This window comes from Heteronotia binoei, chromosome 12, assembly GCF_032191835.1.
Source record: "Heteronotia binoei isolate CCM8104 ecotype False Entrance Well chromosome 12, APGP_CSIRO_Hbin_v1, whole genome shotgun sequence".
Classification (NCBI taxonomy): Eukaryota; Metazoa; Chordata; class Lepidosauria; order Squamata; family Gekkonidae; genus Heteronotia; species Heteronotia binoei.
This window is the reverse complement of record NC_083234.1, coordinates 27,137,088-27,160,108: the sequence shown is the minus strand read 5'-3', so window position 1 is coordinate 27,160,108 and position 23,021 is coordinate 27,137,088. Positions and strand designations below refer to the sequence as shown.

The 23,021-nt window shown below is 45.2% G+C and overlaps 2 protein-coding genes across 2 annotated transcripts; both read left to right on the top strand.

The window, feature by feature from the left end:
* The first annotated feature begins 5,833 nt into the window (after positions 1-5,833).
* LOC132580600 (neurotoxin BM10-1-like) lies at positions 5,834-10,800 on the top strand. Its single transcript, XM_060251540.1, has 3 exons — positions 5,834-6,022; positions 8,958-9,074; positions 10,379-10,800. The coding sequence occupies exons 1-3, from the start codon at positions 5,932-5,934 to the stop codon at positions 10,519-10,521; spliced, it is 351 nt and encodes a 116-aa protein (XP_060107523.1). The 5' UTR covers positions 5,834-5,931; the 3' UTR covers positions 10,522-10,800.
* Positions 10,801-14,823: 4,023 nt separating this feature from the next.
* Positions 14,824-19,718, top strand: LOC132580601 (long neurotoxin homolog). Its single transcript, XM_060251541.1, has 3 exons — positions 14,824-15,193; positions 17,881-17,997; positions 19,303-19,718. The coding sequence occupies exons 1-3, from the start codon at positions 15,103-15,105 to the stop codon at positions 19,443-19,445; spliced, it is 351 nt and encodes a 116-aa protein (XP_060107524.1). The 5' UTR covers positions 14,824-15,102; the 3' UTR covers positions 19,446-19,718.
* Positions 19,719-23,021: the final 3,303 nt, after the last annotated feature.

Below are 23,021 nucleotides of genomic sequence, written 5' to 3'. Positions count from 1 at the left end.
TGTGTGTGTGTGTGTGAGTCAGTTAAAGACCTGAACGGTCGCAGACACCAGGAAACTACTCTAAAGACCTAGTGAGGAGGTTGAGGGAGTAGATGTGGGTCAGAGACACCAAGAAGGGCTGAGAGAAGAGTCTTCAGTCGAGGGGTGTGACTAGACACATCTATCCCAAGAGGCCAGACCTCGACAAAAGGTGGAGAGGGAGTTGAAGGTAAACTGTGTAACGGTGAAAGACTCAAAACAAAAGAAAAAGTAATCGTGAAGCCTGAAACAAAATAGTAACCTGTGTAAATATCTCCCATATCCCCAGTTTAAGACTGTTTGTAACAATAAATCTGTGGTTTTAAGTTCAAGTTCTCGTGAGCCTATATTGTGTGAGAAAAACCACAAAGCAGCTATGATTCTAGATGAGATTGAATCAGATCTAGGGAGATCAATGTGGACTGCTCCAACTAAAAAAACCCGAGTCTGGAACTCTCCAGAGAAGTCTGGGGCGGGTAACAACAACCCTGCAAAGCGGTACAGTCCACCTCCATACAGGAAGACCCAAGCTGCTTGCTTCCAATGTGGAGGAATTGGGCACTATGCCAAATTTTGCCCAGAAAAAGGGAAAAAGACCCCACCAGCTAAGACAGTTAAAATAGTGCAAAGTCAACAGAAAGAAGTAGAAACAAACCCCTCACTTCCAGAGAACACACCACCGGAAAGACCCAATAGTGTTCTGAAGGTGTGGAAAGTGCAGGAAAGCTTGAGTGAGGAATATACTGAGACTGTGATGGTAAATGACGAGGAAGTCAAGGCTTATAGGGACACAGGGGCGCAGGTTTCCCTAGTACAGCCAGAATTAGTAAAAAGTCATCAGTATTTGCCTGGAAAATCTTACACCATAAAAGGCATTAAAGGACCTACATTTGAAGTGGCCCTAGCAGAAGTTCCTATCAAGTATAGAGAGTTCCAAGGTGATTGGATTGTGGGAGTCCTGAGTGACATAGGAACATCGCTTCTATTGGGCAATGATTTAGCTGATGAGTTAAAGAGACAGCAAGCTAATCCTGTCAACATTGTTACAAGAAGCAGGCCAGAAGCAGCAACGACTGAGGTGTGTGTACAGCAACCAGCAGAAGAAGAGGAAACAATGTTGCAGACCATCCCTGCTGCAGAATTCCTCAGAGAGCAGCAACAAGATGACAGCCTGAAGGAACTATGGCAGAGAACTGGGGTGAGTGATACTGAGATCACAATTGAACACCCATGCCAATTTAAAGTGATAGACCAGAAACTATACCAGGTGGCTTTAAAAAGAAAACATAACATAGTGTGGGAAAGAAAGAAGCAATTAGTCCTGCCAAGAAAGTATAGGATGCAAGTGTTGGATTTGGCTCATGCATCACCCATGGCCTCTCACCTTGGCATCAATAAGACAAGGGACCGAGTGCAAGAACGGTTCTTTTGGCCAAATATGGGCAAGGACATAAGGGCTTTTTGCAAATCGTGTCAGGCCTGCCAAATGGTGGGGAAAGCTCTAGACAAAACTAAGGGTCTATTACAACCAGTCCCTATAGTCACAGAAGCCTTTGGGAAGATAGGAGTAGATATTGTTGGTCCTATCTCCAGAGTGACCAGAAGGGGAAACAAGTACATCCTGACCATCGTAGATTATGCCACCAAGTTTCCAGAAGCGGTTCCACTTAAGGACATTGAGGCAAAGACAGTGGCGGAAGCCTTATTGACTGTGTTTTCAAGATTGGGTTTCCCAAAAGAGATGGTGACTGATTTAGGCACCACATTTATGTCAAATGTGATGCAAGAATTGTTAAGAGCTTGTGGAATCCGGCATGTGACCACAACAGCATACCACCCACAAGCAAATGGACTCAATGAAAGGTTTAATGGCACCCTGAACCATATGCTAAAGACTTACGCATGCAAGCATCCCAACGATTGGGACCAGAGGTTGCAACATCTGCTCTTCGGGTACAGGGAGGTACCCCAAGAAAGTTCCGGGTTCAGTCCATTTGAACTGTTGTATGGAAGACAAGCCAGAGGACCCCTTGATGTTCTGAAAGAGGCGTGGTCCGGGAACGAGGACATCCAGGAGACAGATGTCATCTCTTACCTACAAGAACTACAACAGCATCTGCAGGAGGTGAGGACGGCTGCTGCAGACAACATGAGAAGATCACAACGACGGCAGAAGCAGTGGTACGACTCCAAGTCCAGAGACAGAGAGTTCAAGCCAGGAGACAGAGTACTGGTTTTGAAGCCCAGAAAGAAGAACAAGTTAGATGTGGCCTGGGAGGGACCTTATACCATCGCCCATAAGGTCTCCAACGTGAACTATGTAGTGAACTTAAGTGAAGATGGGGAACAATGTAGGGTGTTCCATGTAAATATGCTAAAACCTTATTTTGACAGGGGTAATTTGGTTTTAGTTGCAAAGAAGGGAGTGAGTGCGGGAACTGAATTGTCGGGTTGGGGGAAAATATCCCAGGAAGAAACCATTAAGGAGGTTCAGTTCGCCCCTTCTCTTAATGGAGAACAGAGAGCCCAATTACAAACGATATTGGGAGGGTACAAGACAATCTTTTCAGATGTACCAGGGAAGACGAACTTAGCGTGTCATAAGATTGACACAGGGGATTCGAGGCCTGTAGCACTCCAACCATACAGAGTGACTGGCCCGAATGCCAAGTATGTACAGCAGGAGGTAGAAGAGATGTTACAACTGGGTTTAATTGTACCATCAGAAAGTCCGTGGGCCTCACCTGTAGTCCTAGTCCCCAAACCAGACAAAACTATGAGGTTTTGTGTAGACTACAGGAGATTGAATAAAATAACAGTACCGGATGTGTATCCAATGCCTCGCATAGACGAGTTAGTCGAGACAATTGGAGCTGCCAATTTTACTACCACCTTAGATTTGACAAAAGGTTATTGGCAGGTAGCTATGGATCCAAAAGATCAACAGAAAACAGCATTTATAACCAAGGAGGGACTCTTTGAGTTTACTGTGTTACCATTTGGGTTAAGGAATGCTCCATCCACATTCCAGAGAGTAATTGATAAAATGCTAGTAGGACTGAAAGAATTTGCGCTCGCATATATTGATGATATTGCTATTTTCAGTGCTACATGGAAGGAACACTTGCAGCATGTGGCCATTGTATTACAGCGAGTGAAAGATGCGGGTCTCACCATCAAGGCATCTAAGTGTCAACTAGCCATGGCCGAGGTTAAGTATTTAGGGCATGTGCTAGGAGGAGGTAAGATCAAAGCAGATTGGGGAAAGGTGCAAGCCATACATGAGTGGCCTAGACCCCAAACCAAGAAGGAAATTCGAGCATTTTTTGGTGTAGTAGGATACTACAGGAGGTTCATACCTGAATTTAGCGCAATAGCAGCACCGCTATGTGAGTGCACCAAAAAGAAGAACCCTGATCCAGTAAACTGGAATGCAGAGTGTCAAAAAGCGTATGAACATCTGAAAGTGGTTCTGACCACTGAACCAGTGTTGAAAACTCCAGAGTTTTCAAAGGAGTTTACCCTCTTTACTGATGCATCTAATGTTGGGGTAGGAGCAACATTAAGTCAGCAAGGAGAGGAAGGACTGTATCATCCAGTTCTGTATTTGAGCAGAAAGTTATTGGACCGAGAGCAACACCTCTCAGTAATTGAAAAAGAGTGTTTAGCGATTGTGTGGGCAATAGGTAAATTGAAACCATACCTATGGGGAAGGAAGTTTACACTGTGTACAGATCATTCTCCCCTGAAATGGTTGAACCAAGTTAAAGATACGAACAGCAAACTGATAAGATGGAGTTTACAGCTCCAAGATTACAACTTTGACATCCAGCATATCCCTGGGAAGCAAAATGTGATAGCAGATGCGCTATCAAGAAGAATGTGAAGTGTTAAAAGTCTGTTTGTATAGTAATGTTAAAGAGTATTAGACTGTATAACTGAGTAAGAATGTATATAATTTTGAAGTTGGTATTATGACAAAAGTGTTATAACGTAGTGTAACCCAAGCAAGTGTGCCCATGTCCCATTGCTCAGCAAAAGGCTGAGACCTTTCGCCTTGCGCAATGTCTCAAAAGGGGGAGGGACATGTGACGGAAAGCAATGGGTTAAGCATAAGCTGAAGACGCACAGGGCTGCGTCAGGTGACCTGAGGGTGGGGGCAAAGTGCTCTGAGCTCTCAGGGAGGGAAAAAAAGTTAGTTTAGGGAGAGAAACTGCTGAGGCAGGAGTTCAGTCAGTTGGAGTCTGACAGAGTGGAGGCCTGTCAGAGGAGTCTGTCAGAGTGGGAGCCTGACAGAAAGACTGAGAGGGTCAGTTCGGGCCTGAGAGAGGCTGAGAAGAAGCTGATCCTGAGAAGAAGCTGGATGAGGAGACGGGGAAGTCTTCCAGAGACTGCCAGCTTGACCTAACCAGCCGAGAGGGCTGTGTGTGTGTGTGTGAGTCAGTTAAAGACCTGAACGGTCGCAGACACCAGGAAACTACTCTAAAGACCTAGTGAGGAGGTTGAGGGAGTAGATGTGGGTCAGAGACACCAAGAAGGGCTGAGAGAAGAGTCTTCAGTCGAGGGGTGTGACTAGACACATCTATCCCAAGAGGCCAGACCTCGACAAAAGGTGGAGAGGGAGTTGAAGGTGAACTGTGTAACGGTGAAAGACTCAAAACAAAAGAAAAAGTAATCGTGAAGCCTGAAACAAAATAGTAACCTGTGTAAATATCTCCCATATCCCCAGTTTAAGACTGTTTGTAACAATAAATCTGTGGTTTTAAGTTCAAGTTCTCGTGAGCCTATATTGTGTGAGAAAAACCACAAAGCTGCAGTGGTCCCATCCATCGAAACAAGTAAAATACCCCGAAGAGACTGAAAATTAGAGATCTAGTGAGGCCGTGAAGCTGGCGCTGCGATACCTGCACTCCCCAAGAGCGTTGGCAGAGGTGGCTGAGTCCAGAGTAGTCTGGGTGTATGTCAGAGGTCAACGATAGGCCGGGGTGTTGGCAGAAGACAGAGAAAAGAAGGTGGAAGAGTTTGGGGCAGATGGTGACTTGCCAGGGAGCTCTGATGCCAGTATTAAGAAGGCCCAGCGAGATCTTGCAGCCAGGGCTCAGCTCCAGAGCACTGATCCTTGTCAGTGCAGAGACCCCACTGTGCCACTCCTTCTGGAGAGCAAACACAGGCATCCCAGTCCCTCGGGGCAGGTCCTCACTACAGGCAGGACAAGTCCAGCAGGCACTGAAAGTTGGTTGATGGGTAGGGCTGCCAGCCTCCAGGTGGAACCTGGAAATCTCCTGCTTTTACAACTGATCTTCAGCAGGCAAAGATGAGCAACCCTGGAAAAAATGGCTGCTTTGAAGGGTGGACCCTATGGCATCGTACCATGCTAATGCCCCTCCCCAAACCCACCCTCTCCTGGCTCCACCCCCAAAGTCCCCAGGTATTTTCCAACACAGGTCTGGCAACCCTTATGGGGCAGGACTAGGAAGAGAGCTTCCAGGGAAGGTAGCCAATGGCAGTGGTCTCTGCCTGAGGGGCAGGCCTCTGGGCCATTAGAAGGAAGGGCTCAGGGAATCATGTGGGTGGCAGGAAGTTCAAAAGGGGACTTCAAATGACAAGCTGTGGATGATGAGCAACCTGGAGATTGAGAGCATCCTGACTACAATTTCCTGGTGGGAGGAGGAGGAACAGGGTGAGACAAAGCCCCTCCCCTCCATCTGAGGCTTGTAGAGCATACCCCTCCATGCACCGACACCACAGTCAAAGGTGTTGTGACATTGGGGGCGTGGTCTGAGTGCGACAAGGCCTTAATAATAAACTGCAGCCCCAGAGCACAAATCTACTCAGTCTGTGGTTCCCATCATTGATTGCAAGACTGTTGCAGTTTTTCCCCATCTACTAATTACTAAGTTTTGAAGACCTCAGATGGTCTTAACTCAGCAGTCTGGAACCAAGAAACAAAACATGCACAAGATTCTGACAATAGGATTCTCAGTTCTCCTCTTTCTGGATGCTGGTAAGTCTCATGGGGAGACCAAAAACATTGCAGAGGGAACCCAGGAAAACAGAAGCTATTGGGAAGAGCCTGGCTCATTTAGAACAATCCCAAGGGCACAGTAAAAGGGCAACCCAAGATGAGCATGTGAAAATGGGAATGTTGTAAAATTCATGATGCAAAATGGATAGCTGTGTCAGATAGAAAAAATTTGCCTTTGAAAAGGGATTGTTTCCAGTCAACTGCGTAAAATGGTTGTGGGTGAGCACTTGCTTCTACAAAGTACATAGTGAGCAGATTTACTCGTGTCATTCTCAGATACCTTTTTAAAAAAATGCTGATAATCTGGAAAACGCCTCAGTCACAACTCATAAGACCGTGGTTAGATGTTGTCTTCCTGCTGATAGGCAATTTTGATAGATAGTTAAGGCCCATCCCACATCAGGGCCGGTCCCAGATTGTCTGGCACTCTAGGCAAGGCTAACTTCTGGCACCCCCTCCCCCTTCACTAACATCACCAATCACATGGGGGCACCCAATTTGGTGCCCCCCAGAAGGCCAGCACCCTAGGCAATTGCCTAGTTTGCCTAGTGGCAGGGCCAGCCCTGCCTGGCACAACTCCATGCATAGACGCCTACCGATGCCCTCTTTTAAAGTTGCAAAAGCCATGAGTCTTGCTCAATGTTCCCTCTAAGCTATGGACTCTTGTGAGCAGAAATTCTGCTATGTGAGCTAGTATTATTAGAGCTGTGAGCTAGAAGCATTAAAGCTGTGAGCTATTGCGTGAATTAGTTTGCTCTGGGGTCATTTTTCACGAGCTAAGACAAAAATGTGTGAGCCACAGGCTAAAAAACTGTGAGCTAGCTCACATTAACTCAGCTTAGAGGGATCACTGCTTGCTCCTGTTTCAGTACTTTGGAGCTGGGCCGGAGTCAGCATACCCTCAGATGGGGCAGCTGCCCAGGCCCAGGGCTTCTGGTGGGTCCCTCTCCTGCCAACCTCACCATGCCAGCCCCTTCCAGCTCACTTGCCAATGCTCTACTGCTCATGGTTGCAGTCCTCTGTACTGCCCAGTACCATCAGGGAAAGATCTGTAGGCAGTGCAGGTAACTGTGAACATCATCAGTGAGAGAGCTCGCATACAGGATATGGGCTGGATGCACAGGCAACCAGAGGGCCCATGGTGAGTGGGCAGTGAGGGAGGCACAAGCAGGGAACCTAGTGATGATGAGCATGGGAGGGTCCTAGGGTTGCCAATCCCCAGGTTGGGGCAGAGGATCCCCCGGTTTGGAGGCCTTCCCCCTGCTTCAGGGTCATCAGAAAGCATGGGGAGAGTAGGGAAATGTCTTCTGGGAACTCTATTATTCCCTATGGAGGTTTATTACCATAGGAAATAATGGAGAATTGATCTGTGGGTATCTGGGGCTCTGGGGGGGGGGGTCCTCTCCCCAAAATACCTCCCAAGTTTCAAAAAGATTGGACCAGGGGGTCCAATTCTATGAGCCCCAAAAGAAGGTGCCCCTATCCATCATTATTTCCTAAGGAAGAAAGGCATTTAAAAAGGTGTGCGGTCCCTTTAAATGTGATGGCCAGAACTCCCTTTGGAGTTCATTTATGCTTGTCACACCCTTGCTCCTGGCTCCACCCCCAGAGTCCCCAGATATTTCTTGAATTGGACTTGGCAACCCTAGAGGGTCCCCCGGGAACTCTCTGCCCAGCCCCCAGCCCCCCCATAATCTAAAATTGGCCCTGCTTTGGAGTTTCCCTCCAACGCTTATAGTCATCCTGAGTTTTTGTTCCACTGCTAGACTAGGATCTGACAAACTCAGGTTCAAGGCCACACTCTGCCATAGAAGCCAGCCACACATGTTCAGCCTACCTGAACAATTTACCTCCGAGGGTTGTTGTGAGGATAAAATGGAGGAGAGGAGAACAGAATAAGCTGGTTTGTGCCTTGCTGGGGAGAAAGGCAGAGTACAAATGATGTAAATAAAGAAATATGATCCAGGCCAATTATCAGTTTCTGAGGGAACATGGCACGGAGTTGGAGTTTTTCCTCCCACATGCCAAACAAAACAAACACAACACACCTCATCCTTGGACATGCGGTTCTAGAAAAAGACATTGCAGACTTTTACTCTGCTAAACTCCAACTCCTTTTACATTCTGTTCCTTCTATCGCCACCAAAATGAAGGCATATGAAAATTACCCTTCACCCACTTTTCCTGCTGGGGAGATGACCTGACCTCCCTTAGAAGGGACAGAAGACCTTTTATTCTTCAGAGCTACCAGAAGTCAGACTAGAATATGTCATTAACTGCAGTTTCTTCCCATCGTGTGACAGGGACAGTCTAGGGCCTCTCCTCTGACTTATCTATTTGGTCAAGGCATGAAGTCGACCTTTACGAGAAAAGGACTCTAATCAGGGTTTTTTTAATGCACCTCTGACAATTGCTATCCTTTCCTAGGCAAAGGTTTCTTACATCTCCACAAAATCATCCTCACATAACTAATTGTCCACATGCTGGGACTCCATGCCATTAATCTGTTTTGCTAAAAAGCAGAAAATCTGATCTACTGAGAAATCATAATTCAATCTACTCCTATCTAGAATTCATGGTTGAATTGAAGAGTTTGCATTTCCAATACCCTTCATCCCAACTGTCAGGACTTTTTTCATAGCAGGAACTCTTTTGTATATTAGGCCACACACCCCTGATGTAGCCAATCCTCCAAGAGCTTTCAGAGCTCTTAGTACAAGGCCTACTGTAAGCTCCGGGAGGACTGGCTACATCAGGGGGTGTGGCGTAATATGTAAAGGAATTCCTTCTACAAAAAAAAAAAAAGCCCTACCATCAGTTTTTTTAAAAAAATCTTTTACAATTAAGTAACAGCTATTACCTATTCTGTCCTTAGAGGCCCTTTTCTAAGTACTTCATATGTTTCCTTTTCCAGCTGCCTCTTATTTATGCATTTATTGTCATGATGTTCAAGAGGATAACACTTGTACTCATCCGGAACAAACTTGCCAAGCAGGATTGTGGAGATATTGCTTCAGTCAAAAAGTTATACGTGAGTCTAGAAGAAAGCAGGGCTTTCCCCCCTCTTTGAACAAGGAATAGTCAGTCTCTCAGCCCATTAGTTGCAAAGGCAGTGCGCCCATACCAGTTTGCCTGGTGATGGGGGCTGCATGACGAGCACATATCCAACAAGTGAACCTTTGTCATCACTGTTTCACATGTCAAGATCGATGTCATCTGCTGAATGCTTGCCTGTGTGAGAGAAGGCGGCATGGTGTAGCCTAGACTCGTCATATCTCAGAAGCTAAATAGAATCAGTACTTGGATGGGAGACCACCAAGGAAGACTCTGCAGAGGAAGGCAATGGCAAACCACCTCTGCTTCTCACTTGCCTTGAAAGCCCCTTGCTGGGGTCACCATAAGGCTTGGAAGCTAAGCAGGGTCAGTACTTGGATGAGAGACAAACCATCTCTGCTTCTCAGGGATGAGGGTAAACCACCTCTGCTTCTCACTTAGGGAAGCCGGTCCCCAGATGGGGGCAGAGATTGCCTGATTTTTCATGCTCCCCCCAGATGCTGGCCAATTGGTTGGCAGGGTAAAACCCCACCCCCAACAAGGCCCCACAAATCACAAGCTCTATGTGACATCATTTCATGGGCAGTCCCTCCAGGATCATCCCTCAAATCCCCCACTGGGGAGAAGATAGGACCTGGCAACCCCATTCTCACTTGCCTTAAAAGCCCCTTCCTGGGGTTACCATAATTGGCTTGCAACTTGACAGCACAAACGTATGAACACGTTTGCTTGGCAAGCACCCCTAATGCTCCTTGAAGCAGTAAAATCACCCAGTTGGAGACTGCAGGAAGCAAAGTCTGCCACGGCCACATAAACACATGCAGAAGCCCAAAACTATGTCAGATTTAAGAGGTCCTAAATTGGTAATCAGTAGTGTAATCCTAAAGGAACTTTCCTGGGAGTAAGCCCCCTTGACTGGACTTGAGTAGGAGTCTGCATAGATCTGTTTAGGATTACTCTCAATGAATTTTAGTAAAAGTCTTTGTATTTAAAGGTCCCTTATAATCTAATGTCCCAAACTGTGGAGCTTGATGGAAAACTGACAGGGAAAGGTATGCAACCCAACACTAGCACAACTCTTGCTTTCTGATGTTTACTCTAGAGGAAAAGTTGCATATGGGGACAGAGAAAGTAATCCTAAACATGTCTATTCAGAATCTTACAGAGGTCTATTCAGGGGGTCTTATTTCCAGGAATATGTCCTTAAAATAGCACTGTAAACTTGGGGGAGGGGGGGGACTATGAGATGCATTTTGTTCTCTTTTAATCCGTCTTTTCCAGGTGGTGGGATCACAATGGTGACCCGAGGCTGCAGTTCCACTTGTCGTAGCATTAAGTCCAATACCCAAGAAGAACAGATGTTGTGCTGTGAGAAAAACCTATGCAACAAACATGATCTCTGGAGAAAATACAAAAAAGGTTAAAAGTCTTTCGCAGTCTACTGGATTCCCCCCACTCCTAGCCTTTGATCGGATATCTGAACAACCCGTATCAGGAAACACCCAACATTCTACCAGTTCTGCTCTAACCAGCTATATCATCATAGTGATTAGTGAGATTTTGATAGATGATCCGCTCTACAGTGCTATTGATTACACCAATGTTGCACTACCATTGATTGTTTAGTGAAAGGGATCCTCCCTAAAGGTAGTCTATGTATCTTCACAATTTTTTTTTTAAAATAAACTTTCTATACAGCTGAAGCACTATAGTGAAGTGTATTTCTTTCCTTATCAAACTTTAATGCTTCTGAGGTAAGCATCACATTGCCATGGATTAAATCAGACAAGTTTTGGGAAGTACCTGGAGATTTTGTAGGGTGGGGTCTGAGGAGGGTGAGGTTTGGGGAAGGGAGAGATCATTGGGGCATAATGTCATAGAGTCCATCTTCCATTTTCTCTGTTTCCTGGAAAGCAGCTGTAATCCTAGGTGATTACACCTAGGATGTAATCACCTGGTGGTTGCCAATTCTGATGGTGCTCCCTAGTGGTTTTCCTAAACCTCAGGCACGTGAGACCCCAAGTGAAACTGCGACCCTGGTGCAGGTGGATTAAGACTTTCCCCCAACACTATTTCCCTGACCTAAAATAGTACTGAGAAAAAAGACAAGCTTTCTCCACGTACAAAATAGTTTCTCCATGTAATGTAAATAATCCTCAACAATTCATGATAAATTACAATACAATACAATAATGCAATTTGAAAACCATCCAGTGCACAACATAGCTACTGTCTAAAAATCATAATGCTTCCTTAATAGAGTCAGACGATAAAAGAACCGGCCCAATTTCATTTCGGATATGAGCTATCCTTCTTTTGGGGACCGTCTTTCATATTCATAGGTCCAGTAGACTTGAAGTGCCACCATTCTCCCAGCTTCCTCTGATTTTTTCTTATTTTTGTATTCTTTTTGTGGAACACCACGGCTAATTTCTATCAGGTTTTAGTTGTGTACAATCCCAATGACAATACACAACTCACTGTGGCAAATGTGGTGAATACATCAAATGCCTGGAAACATCAAACAGTTGTGGGAAATATGCTCATTACAGATCCCTTTAAAATATGCCTCATCATTCACTCACACCATTCTTCTTAGGGGAACACAAGAGACCTACCACATGCACTTTCATTGAAGGCTATTTCACTGCCAAGGTTCTAATAATAAACCCATTGGATCCAGGATACATACTTTAACCAACCCAGCCAGTTCTTCTCATAGTTGAGTCTGCAAAGGTTGGAATTTGATTTCCCCCCAGCTGTTGCTATTGGGCTGTGAAGACTTTTAATTTCCTTTGTCCTTAGAAGAATGAAGCTTGCACTGTGTCAAGTTTTGGCAACAGGATTCTTAGTTCTGCTTTTCTTTAATGCAGGTAAGTCCTCAGAGGAAGAAGAGCAAAACTTTTTAGAGAGAATCTATTTAGGAATGCTATTTTGATATTTTAAAAAGTTAACCTCTGTCATTGCTGTTTCTACTGACCCATCCGTCTTCTTCTGTCTTTATAGTAATAAAAACATAGGCTTTGCAAATGAACAGGAAAATTTGCAATTCATTTTGCTTTGAAAGACAATGAAGAAGTTTAAGGAACCATTGGGTGTGGTCAGACATTACACTAAAAGCAGATGCATCACTCTCCAATTTGAAGCGCCCAATTTTGAATTGGCACATTTCTGATCAGACAACCACTCCCAAAAGAGAGTGGTCCCGCACTAGTCCCGTATTTGGATGATCAGACATTGCAGACCTGTACCGCTTCTTCCTGTGGGCACGTGCTTGAAATAACAAGTTCCAGCAAAACCTGAAGTGGAGAGAGAAGCAAACACGCGCACACACTTGGAGGGGGGGGGGATGAAGAGATCCCAATTGCCTTTTTCTTCTCCCCCTCCCAATACGCGCACACACATACACACACCACACACCTCCCGCAAGATGGGGGGGCTTGCAATCTCTTTGTCAATATGAGTAGAACTCAAGACATTTGTAGATGGATGGCAAGGGAAAAGGACTTGGGTTCAGACCCCAGGGCAGTGGGGAGGGCTTTCTTGCTTTCCATGCCTCCTGCAACCCTTCCCCCCCTCCTGTTATTAGTATTAGTGTTGATGACTGATCACTTAAAGGGACGGCACACCTTTTCAATTCCTTCCTTCCCTAGGAAATAATGAAGGATAGGGGCACTTTCTTTTGCGGCTCATAGAATTGGACCCCCTGGTCCAATCTTTTTGAAACTTGGGGGTATTTTGGGGAGAGGCACTAGATGCTATACTGAAAATTTGGTGCCTCTACCCCAAAAAACAGCCTCCTCAGAGCCCCAGATACCCGTGGATCAATTCTCCTTTATTTTCTATGGGAATAAATCTCCATAGGGAATAATCGAGTTCCCAGCAGATATTTCCCTCCCCTCCCCTCGCTTTCTGATTACCCTGAAGTTGGGGGAGGGTCTCCAAACCGGGGGATCCCCTGCCCCCACCTGGGGATTGGCAACCCTACCCCTGGTCAATGCCAAATAGCCTTTCCAGGGTTGGCACCATCACCAGATCCTCCACAAGGGTTGCCAGTCCCCAGGTGGGAAACCAGAAAAAACACCGTGATGAAATTGCGAAAACGATTAAAGTTACTAATAGCAATTAACTCAAATCCTTTAAATATAATATTTTCACAGTTCATAAATACAGTCTCACAGCAAAGTCAGTAATTCATACAAAGCCACATAAAGCCATTCGTAGCAGCTGAGCACATACATTTTAAAGAGAAATACAATTCTCATAATAAAGTGCTAAGTGCACAAAGGTGCTTGTATAATAATTGTTAAAAGTCCATTTGAAGAATACTCCGCAGGTCCACCTCCAATGGAGCCCGAAGCCGGCTGACACTTGCAGCGCCATTTCAAATCCCTTTGTCAAAGAGGGGAAACTGAAGTTCTTCCAAAATTCTTACAGTAGAAAATTAATCAAGATCACATACAAGCACACTCCAATCCTTCCAAGGGTGTATTACCCTAACCCTAATCCCCAGGTGGGGGCAGGGGATCCCCCGGTTTGGAGGCCCTCCCCCTGCTTCAGGGTCATCAGGAAGCAGGGGGAGGGGAGGGATATGTCTCCTAGGAACTCTATTACTCCCTATGGAGGTTTATTACCATAGGAAATAATGGAGAATTGATAAGCGGGTATCAGGGGCTCTGGATTTTTAGGTAGAGGCACCAGCTTTTAAGTGTAGCATCCTGTGCCTGTTCCCAAAATACCCGCCAAGTTTCAAAATGTTTGGACCAAAGGGTCCAATTCTATGAGCTCCAAAGGAAGGTGATCCTATCCTTCATTATTTCCCACGGAAGGAAGGCCTTCAACAGGTGTGCGGTCCCTTTAAATGCAATGGCCAGAACTCTCTTTGGAGTTCAATTATGCTTGTCACACCCTTGCTCCTGGCTCAACCCCTGAAGTCTCCTGGCTCCAACCCCAAAGTCCCCAGATATTTCTTGAATTGGGCATGGCAACCCTACCTCCCCACAGTGACTGGCCTGCACTCCCCAAGAGTGCTGGCAGAGGTGGCTGAGTCCAGAGTGGTCTGGGTATATGTCAGAGGTCAATAACAGGCCAGGGTGTTGGCAGAAGACAGAGAAAAGAAGGTGGAAGAGTTTGGGGCAGATGGTGACTTCCCAGGGATCTCTGATGCCAGTATTAAGAAGGCCCAGCAAGATCTTGCAGCCAGGGCCCAGCTCCAGAGCACTGATCCTTGTCAGTGCAGAGACCCCACTGTGCCACTCCTTCTGGGGAGCAAACACAGGGATCCCAGTCCCTCCAGGCAGGTCCTCACTCCAGGCAGGGCAAGTCCAGCAGGCACTGAGAGTTGGTTGGTGGGTAGGGCTGCCAGCCTCCAGGTGGAACCTGGAAATCTCCTGCTTTTACAACTGATCTTCAGCAGGCAAATGAGCTCCCCTGGAAAAAAAAATGGCTGCTTTGAAGGGTAGACCCTATGGCATTGTGCCATGCTAATGCCCCTCCCCAAACCCACCCTCTCCTGGCTCCACCCCCAAAGTCTCTAGGTATTTTCCAACACAGGTCTGGCCACCCTGATGGGACAGGACTAGGAAGAGAGCTTCCAGGGAAGGTAGCCAATGGCAGTGGTCTCTGCCTGAGGGGCAGGCCTCTGAGCCTGTAGAAGGAAGGGCTCAGGGAATCATGTGGATGGCGGGGAGTTAAAAAGGGGACTTCAGATGACAAGCTGTGGATGATGAGCAACCTGGAGATTGATTTCCTGGTGGGAGGAGGAGGAACAGGGTGAGACAAAGCCCCTCCCCTCCATCTGAGGCTTGTAGAGCATACCCCTCCATGCACTGACACCACAGTCAAAGGTGTTGTGACATTGGGGGCGTGGTCTGAGTGCGACAAGGCCTTAATAATAAACTGCAGCCCCAGAGCACAAATCTACTCAGTCTGTGGTTCCCATCATTGATTGCAAGACTGTTGCAGTTTTTCCCCAGCTACTAATTACTAAGTTTTGAAGACCTCGGATGATCTTAACTCAGCAGTCTGGAACCAAGAAACAAAACATGCACAAGATTCTGACAATAGGATTCTCAGTTCTCCTCTTTCTGGATGCTGGTAAGTCTCATGGGGAGACCAAAAACATTGCAGAGGGAACCCAGGAAAACAGAAGCTATTGGGAAGAGCCTGGCTCATTTAGAACAATCCCAAGGGCACAGTAAAAGGGCAGCCCAAGATGAGCATGTGAAAATGGGAATGCTGTAAAATTCATGATGCAAAATGGATAGCTGTGTCACCTCACACCAGGGCCGGTGCCAGATTGTCTGGCACTCTAGGGAAGGTTAACTTCTGGCGCACCCTCCCCCTTCACTAACATCACCAAATCACGCAGGGGCACCCAATTTGGTGCCCCCCAGAAGGCCAGCACCCTAGGCAATTGCCTAGTTTGCCTAGTGGCAGGGCCAGCCCTGCCTGGCACAACTCCATGCATAGACGCCTATCGATGCCCTCTTTTAAAGTTGCAGAGGCCATGAGTATTGCTCAATGTTCCCACTAAGCTATGGACTCTTGTGAGCAGAAATTCTGCTTTGTGAGCTAGTATTATTAGAGCTGTGAGCTAGAAGCATTAAACCTGTGAGCTATTGCGTGAATTAGTTTGCTCTGGGGTCATTTTTCACGAGCTAAGACAAAAATGTGTGAGCCACAGGCTAAAAAACTGTGAGCTAGCTCACACTAACTCAGCTTAGAGGGATCACTGCTTGCTCCTGTTTCAGTACTTTGGAGCTGGGCCGGAGTCAGCATACCCTCAGATGGGGCAGCTGCCAAGGCCCAGGGCTTCTGGTGGGTCCCTCTCCTGCCAACCTCGCCATGCCAGCCCCTTCCAGCTCACTTGCCAATGCTCTACTGCTCATGGTTGCAGTCCTCTGTACTGCCCAGTACCATCAGGGAAAGATCTGTAGGCAGTGCAGGTAACTGTGAACATCATCAGTGAGAGAGCTCGCATACAGGATATGGGCTGGATGCACAGGCAACCAGAGGGCCCATGGTGAGTGGGCAGTGACGGAGGCACAAGCAGGGAACATAGTGATGATGAGCATAGGAGGGTCCTAGGGTTGCCAATCCCCAGGTTGGGGCAGGGGATTCCCCGGTTTGGAGGCCCTCCCCCTGCTTCAGGGGCATCAGAAAGCAGGGGGAGAGGAGGGAAATGTCTTCTGGGAACTCTATTATTCCCTATGGAGGTTTTTTACCATAGGAAATAATGGAGAATTGATCTGCGGGTATCTGGGGCTCTAGGGGGGTCCTCTCCCCAAAATACCCCCCAAGTTTCAAAAAGATTGGACCAGGGGGTCCAATTCTATGAGCCCCAAAAGAAGGTGCCCCTACCCATCATTATTTCCTAAGGAAGAAAGGCATTTAAAAAGGTGTGCGGTCCCTTTAAATGTGATGGCCAGAACTCCCTTTGGAGTTCATTTATGCTTGTCACACCCTTGCTCCTGGCTCCACCCCCAAAGTCCCCTGATATTTCTTCAATTGGACTTGGCAACCCTAGAGGGTCCCCCAGGAACCCTCTGCCCAGCCCCCAGCCCCCCCATAATCTAAAATTGGCCCTGCTTTGGCGTTTCCCTCCAACATAGGCTTATAGTCATCCTGAGTTTTTGTTCCACTGCTAGATTAGGATCTGACAAACTCAGGTTCAAGGCCACACTCTGCCATAGAAGTCAGCCACACATGTTCAGCCTAACTTACCTCCAAGGGTTGTTGTGAGAATAAAATGAAGGAGAGGAGAACAGAATAAGCTGGTTTGTGCCTTGCTGGGGAGAAAGGCAGAGTACAAATGATGTAAATAAAGAAATATGATCCAAGCCAATTATAAGTTTCTGAGGGAACATGGCACGGAGTAGGAGTTTTTCCTCCCACATGCCAAACAAAACAAACACCACACACCTCATCCTTGGACATGCGGTTCTAGAAAAGGACATTGCAGACTTTTACTCTGCTAAACTCCAACTCCTTTTACATTCTGTTCCTTCTATCGCCACCAATATGAAGGCATATGAAAATTACCCTTCACCCACTTTTCCTGCTGGGAAGATGACCTGACCTCTCTTAGAAGGGACAGAAGACCTTTTATTCTTCAGAGCTACCAGAAGTCAGACTAGAATATTTCATTAACTGCAATTTCTTCCCATCATGTGACAGGGACAGTCTAGGGCCTCTCCTCTGACTTATCTATTTGGTTAAGGCATGAAGTCGACCTTTACGAGAAAAGGACTCTAATCAGGGTTTTTTAATGCACCTCTGACAATTGCTATCCTTTCCTAGGCAAAGGTTTCTTACATCTCCACAAAATCATCCTTACATAACTAGTTGTCCACATGCTGGGGCTCCATGTCATTAATCTGTTTTGGTAAAAAGCAGAAAATCTGATGTACTGAGAAATCATAATTCAATCTACTCCTATCTAGAATTCATGGTTAAATTGAAGAGTTTGCATTTCCAATACCCTTCATCCCAACTGTCAGGACTTTTTTCACAGCAGGAACTCTTTTGTTTATTAGGCCACACACCCCTGATGCAGCCAATCCTCCAAGAGCTTTCAGAGCTCTTAGTACAAGGCCTACTGTAAGCTCCAGAAGGACTAGCTACATCAGGGGGTGCGGCATGATATGCAAAGGAATTCCTGCTACAAAAAAAAAGCCCTGCCAGCAGTTATTTTTTTTATTCTTTTACAATTAAGTAACAGCTATTACCCATTCTGTCTTTAGAGGCCCTTTTCTAAGTACTTCATATGTTTCCTTTTCCAGCTGCCTCTTATTTATGCTTTTATTGTCATGATGTTCTAGAGGATAACACTTGTGCTCATCCAGAACAAACTTGCCAAGCAGGATTGTGGAGATATTGCTTCAGTCAAAAAATTAAACGTGAGTCTAAAAGAAAGCAGGGCTTTCCCCCCTCTTTGAACAAGGAATAGTCAGTCTCTCAGCCCACTAGTTGCAAAGGCAGTGCACCCATACTAGTTTGCCTGGTGATGGGGGCTACATGAGGAGCAGATATCCAACAAGTGAACCTTTGTCATCACTGTTTCACATGCCAAGATCAATGTCATCTGGTGAATGGTTGCCTGTGTGAGAGAAGGCGGCATGGTGTAGCCTAGACTCGTCATATCTCAGAAGCTAAATAGAATCAGTACTTGGATGGGAGACCACCAAGGAAGACTCTGCAGAGGAAGGCAATGGCAAACCACCTCTGCTTCTCACTTGCCTTGAAAGCCCCTTGCTGGGGTCACCATAAGGCTTGGAAGCTAAGCAGGGTCAGTACTTGGATGAGAGACAAACCATCTCTGGTTCTCAGGGATGAGGGCAAACCACCTCCGCTTCTCACTTAGGGAAGCCGGTCCCCAGATGGGGGCAGAGATCGCCTGATTTTTCAGGCTCCCCCCAGATGCTGGCCAGGTGGTTGGCAGGGTAAAACCCCACCCCCAACATGGCCCCACAAATCACAAGCTCTATGTGACATCATCATTTCATGGACAGTCTTTCTAGGATCACCCCTCAAATCCCCCATGGGGAGAAGATAGGACCTGGCAACCCCATTCTCACTTGTCTTAAAAGCCCCTTCCTGGGGTTACCATAATTGGCTTGCAACTTGACAGCACAATCGTATGAACACATTTGCTTGGCAAGCACCCCTAATACTCCTTGAAGCAGTAAAATCATCCCGTTGGAGACTGCAGGAAGCAAAGTCTGCCACAGCCACATAAACACATGCAGAAGCCCAAAACTATGTCAGATTTAAGAGGTCCTAAATTGGTAATCAGTAGTGTAATCCTAAAGGAACTTTCCTGGGAGTAAGCCCCCTTGACTGGACTTGAGTAGGAGTCTGCATAGATCTGTTTAGGATTACTCTCAATGAATGTTAGTAAAAATCTTTGTATTTAAAGGTCCCTTATAATCTGATGTCCCAAACTGTGGAGCTTGATGGAAAACTGACAGGGAAAGGTATGCAACCCAACACTAGCACAACTCTTGCTTTCTGATGTTTACTCTAGAGGAAAAGTTGCATATGGGGACAGAGAAAGTAATCATAAACATGTCTATTCAGAATCTTACAGAGGTCTATTCAGGGGGTCTTATTTCCAGGAATATGTTCTTAAAATAGCACTGTAAACTTGGGGGAGGGGGGGACTATGAGATGCATTTTGTTCTCTTTTAATCCGTCTTTTCCAGTTGGTGGGTTCACAATGGTGACCCGAGGCTGCAGTCGCACTTGTCGTAGGATTTACTCCCAGATCCAAGAAGAACAGATGTTGTGCTGTGAGAAAAACCTATGCAACAAACATGATCTCTGGAGAAAATACAAAAAAGGTTAAAAGTCTTTCGCAGTCTACTGGATTCCCCCCACTCCTAGTCTTTGATCGGATATCTGAACAACCCCTATCAGGAAACACCCAACATTCTACCAGTTCTGCTCTAACCAGCTATATCATCATAGTGATTAGTGAGATTTTGACAGATGATCCGCTCTACAGTGCTATTGATTACACCAATGTTGCACTACCATTGATTGTTTAGTGAAAGGGATCCTCCCTAAAGGTAGTCTATGTATCTTCACATTTTTTTTTAAATAAACTCTCTATACAGCTGAAGCACTATAGTGAAGTGTATTTCTTTCCTTATCAAACTTTAATGCTTCTGAGGTAAGCATCACATTGGCATGGATTAAATCAGACAAGATTTGGGAAGTACCTGGAGATTTTGCAGGGTGGGGTCTGAGGAGGGTGAGGTTCGGGGAAGGGAGAGATCATTGGGGCATAATGTAGCCTGTATTGTCAGGAAAAATGCAAAACTCTGATAAATGGTTATGTGGTCATGCGCTCGCATGAATTTGTCTGTTAATAATGGCACCAGAAATGGTTGCAGTTTGAGGAAGTGCAAACCGGCTGCATTGCGGATGAGCCGTTCAGGCAGAAATAACCCAAGCAGAAAGGACCGGACTTTCTCTGGGGTAAAATTGCGACGAGATCAATCCGAGGCAAGTCGGGATGACTACGAGTTGCTGCCGAGTAACAGATGTGGAAGTCTGAATGTGCTCAGGAAATCCGAATGGGAAATGTGCCTATGTCAGAATTAAAGGAGTGTCTGAACGCATTCCCCAGTTTCTCCAGCATGTGCAAGCAACCCCTTTGCTTTTTTCTGTTTTGGGCAGGCAGGAAGGCTGTCTATTGTGGAGGAGGTCTCTCTCAAGTTCTGCTTCTGTTTTCCCCATTCTGTTTGCATCTTGCCTGTCTTGATTTGAGGCGAGGAGGGGGGAGCCCCACCCTCTGTCTCGTTTTCTAAACTGCCCTACTTTTGCCTGCCTGCCAGTTCATACAAGCAAACCTATCAGAGGCAACCCAAGAAACCGGCTGAGAGAATCAGGAAGACCAGGATTGCCAGACCCACCTTTTTAAATCAGGGGGCTTTAAAAAAAATCAGTCCTCCCCAATTTTTAAAAAAGCCCCCTGACCTAAAAAAAAAAAATCTGGCTATACCCCTGACCATTGAAATACATTATTTGTCCAGCATCTAGCAGCAATTGACTATTGACTGCTTTGGAGTTATTGTTTTGTTCCTTCCATCTTGGTTTGATTGCGTTGATTGTCTTAAATTTGCTTTTATTATAAATTATTGCTCTTCGTTTATAATCTATTTGCTGCGAGCCACCCTGAACCCATTTCTGAGATAGGGTGTGATATAAGCCTAATAAAATAAAAATAAAAATGGGAATGAAAGATGCTGATCTGCGGACTTCTCATGCTACAAAAGAATTCTAGATATTACGTGGTGAATTTAATTTATGTATTAATTTCAAAGGAGAGAAGGTAGCATGGTATAGCCCAATTTTGTCAGATGTCAGAAGCTTAAGCAGATCTGGTACTTGGGAGGGAGACCTCCAAGGAAGACTCTACAGGGGAAGGCAGTGGCAGATCATCTTGGCTTTCTACTTGCCTTGAGAAACCCTTTCTGGGGTCAACAGAAGTCAGTTGCGTCTTGATGGCACTTTACACGCACATCTATTCCAAAGCTATTGTGCCACCAACAATCCCCAAAAGTCCCAATTGTGGCTAATTAAGGAAATTAAATAACTACATAAAAGTAATCCAAAACAAAACTAATTATATTGTTTAAAAATACCAAAATACAAATAAATACAAAATGCTGTGCTTTAGGTATGAGTGACCATGGTCTGTTCTGTCTCTTTTTATGGTTTGCACAATAGCTTTAGCTGACCTACAATAGTTATGTGACCCACTCACCAAACACCATCCCAAGTGATGTTTCTACTTTGGACAGCATTTCTCATTTGTGCTAATCATGACAGGATAATGTTTTAGTAGTGCTTTGTTAATCTCCATAAGAATATATCCTACACTTGTGTAAACTACCTTGGTTTCTTGGGTTGCCTCTGATACCGGCTCATCTGCTTCCAAAAGACTTTCCACACACACACCCCCTCTGGATTGCACTCTAAATCAGGAATTTGATTTATCATGTTTCTTACGAATTTGTAAATATACATTTATTATAATTCATTTTGCGTAAATATTAAATTGAGATAAAAGGTCATAATATTTAATATATAGTATAAAAATTTAATTTAAAAATATTTAAAAACAATTGTTGGTACTATTTAGTACCACTGTATTGTAAAGACATAATAGTATTGATTTATAATCAAGTTTTGCTGGTTTTAAAATACTGATTGATACAAAGGAGGCTGGCATAACTTTAAAATAATGGCTCCATTTTGTAAGCAAGTGAGCACAATTAGCCTTCAGGCTTTTAGTCTTGTCTAAACTCATAGGAACTTGGACGCTTTCTTATGCAGACATGATGGTAATATTGCTGAGATGTTCCACAAGGAAATGTAAATATAATAGAGAAAGTAAATATAATAGGGAAAGGTTAGTAAACTGCTTGATGTATTTTATTATGCTTTTCATTAGGTTGCCCAGTCAGTATGAAATATTTTGATATATTTTTACAGAGGATTGATATATATTCTTACAGAGGTATGATATAAAGTGAACTGTAACAATTGATTAATGGCACTACCTACCTACTGAATTCATCATTTGAGAAGATGGTCCCAGGAAGAAGGATTACAGATCCGAAATGATATTGGACCGGTTCTCCCATCTTCAGACTTTAATTAGATATATAATTGCTTTGGACAATTTGTCACACAAAGACAGTAGCAGTAGCGTATACTTCGGTAGGGTTTCTCACTGTATTATTTCTTGATTACTGTTATTACTGTAGAAGTTACTGTTTGGATTTGTTAGTAAAACACGGATATTAGATGATTATTTGTATTTTGTATCTACACGGAGAGGGGTTTTGGTGTTTGGTCCTACAGTCGTGCCTCCGTGGTCCCAATATTCTCTGACTGATTGACTGCAGGGGATGGCAGTCTATAAATTGTATTAATAAATGACTTTATGGACTTCCCCATTGGTTGTGAAGATCAATGAATGCCATGAAAGAGCCTGGGGAACAGCAATCCAAAGCACAAGGGCAATCAGGAAAGCTGCTTGAAGCGATAAAATTTGATGGCTGGGAACAGGAGGAGGCAGGTTGACAGGGGAGTTTACCATCCGACATCCAACCCACTGGATCAAAAGCCAATAAGGAACAGACAAATGTCTTTCTTGCTGTTTCTTTAGGAGAAGAACTTAATAATCTTGATAAAGAACCACTTTATTTTTCACTTTCTTCCTCTCCATCTCCAGAAAATAAAATCAAGAGGATGCACCAGGGCTGCGCAGCTCGATGCAGAAGCACAAAGACCAAGAGCCGAATAGTAACAATGGCATGCTGTACCAAAGACTACTGCAACTGGCTATACAATTTGTGGTATGAATAGACAAGTTCCCTTTGAGGTTACCTGGCACTGACCTTGCTCT

Bases quoted from the DNA above. Each gene is read 5' to 3' on its own strand.
- LOC132580600 (XM_060251540.1), top strand. From the start codon at position 5,932: ATGGTCTTAACTCAGCAGTCTGGAACCAAGAAACAAAACATGCACAAG. The intron at 6,023-8,957 runs GTAAGTCTCATG...TTCCTTTTCCAG, and splicing joins TCTCCTCTTTCTGGATGCTG to CTGCCTCTTATTTATGCATT. The intron at 9,075-10,378 runs GTGAGTCTAGAA...CGTCTTTTCCAG, and splicing joins CTTCAGTCAAAAAGTTATAC to GTGGTGGGATCACAATGGTG.
- LOC132580601 (XM_060251541.1), top strand. From the start codon at position 15,103: ATGATCTTAACTCAGCAGTCTGGAACCAAGAAACAAAACATGCACAAG. The intron at 15,194-17,880 runs GTAAGTCTCATG...TTCCTTTTCCAG, and splicing joins TCTCCTCTTTCTGGATGCTG to CTGCCTCTTATTTATGCTTT. The intron at 17,998-19,302 runs GTGAGTCTAAAA...CGTCTTTTCCAG, and splicing joins CTTCAGTCAAAAAATTAAAC to TTGGTGGGTTCACAATGGTG.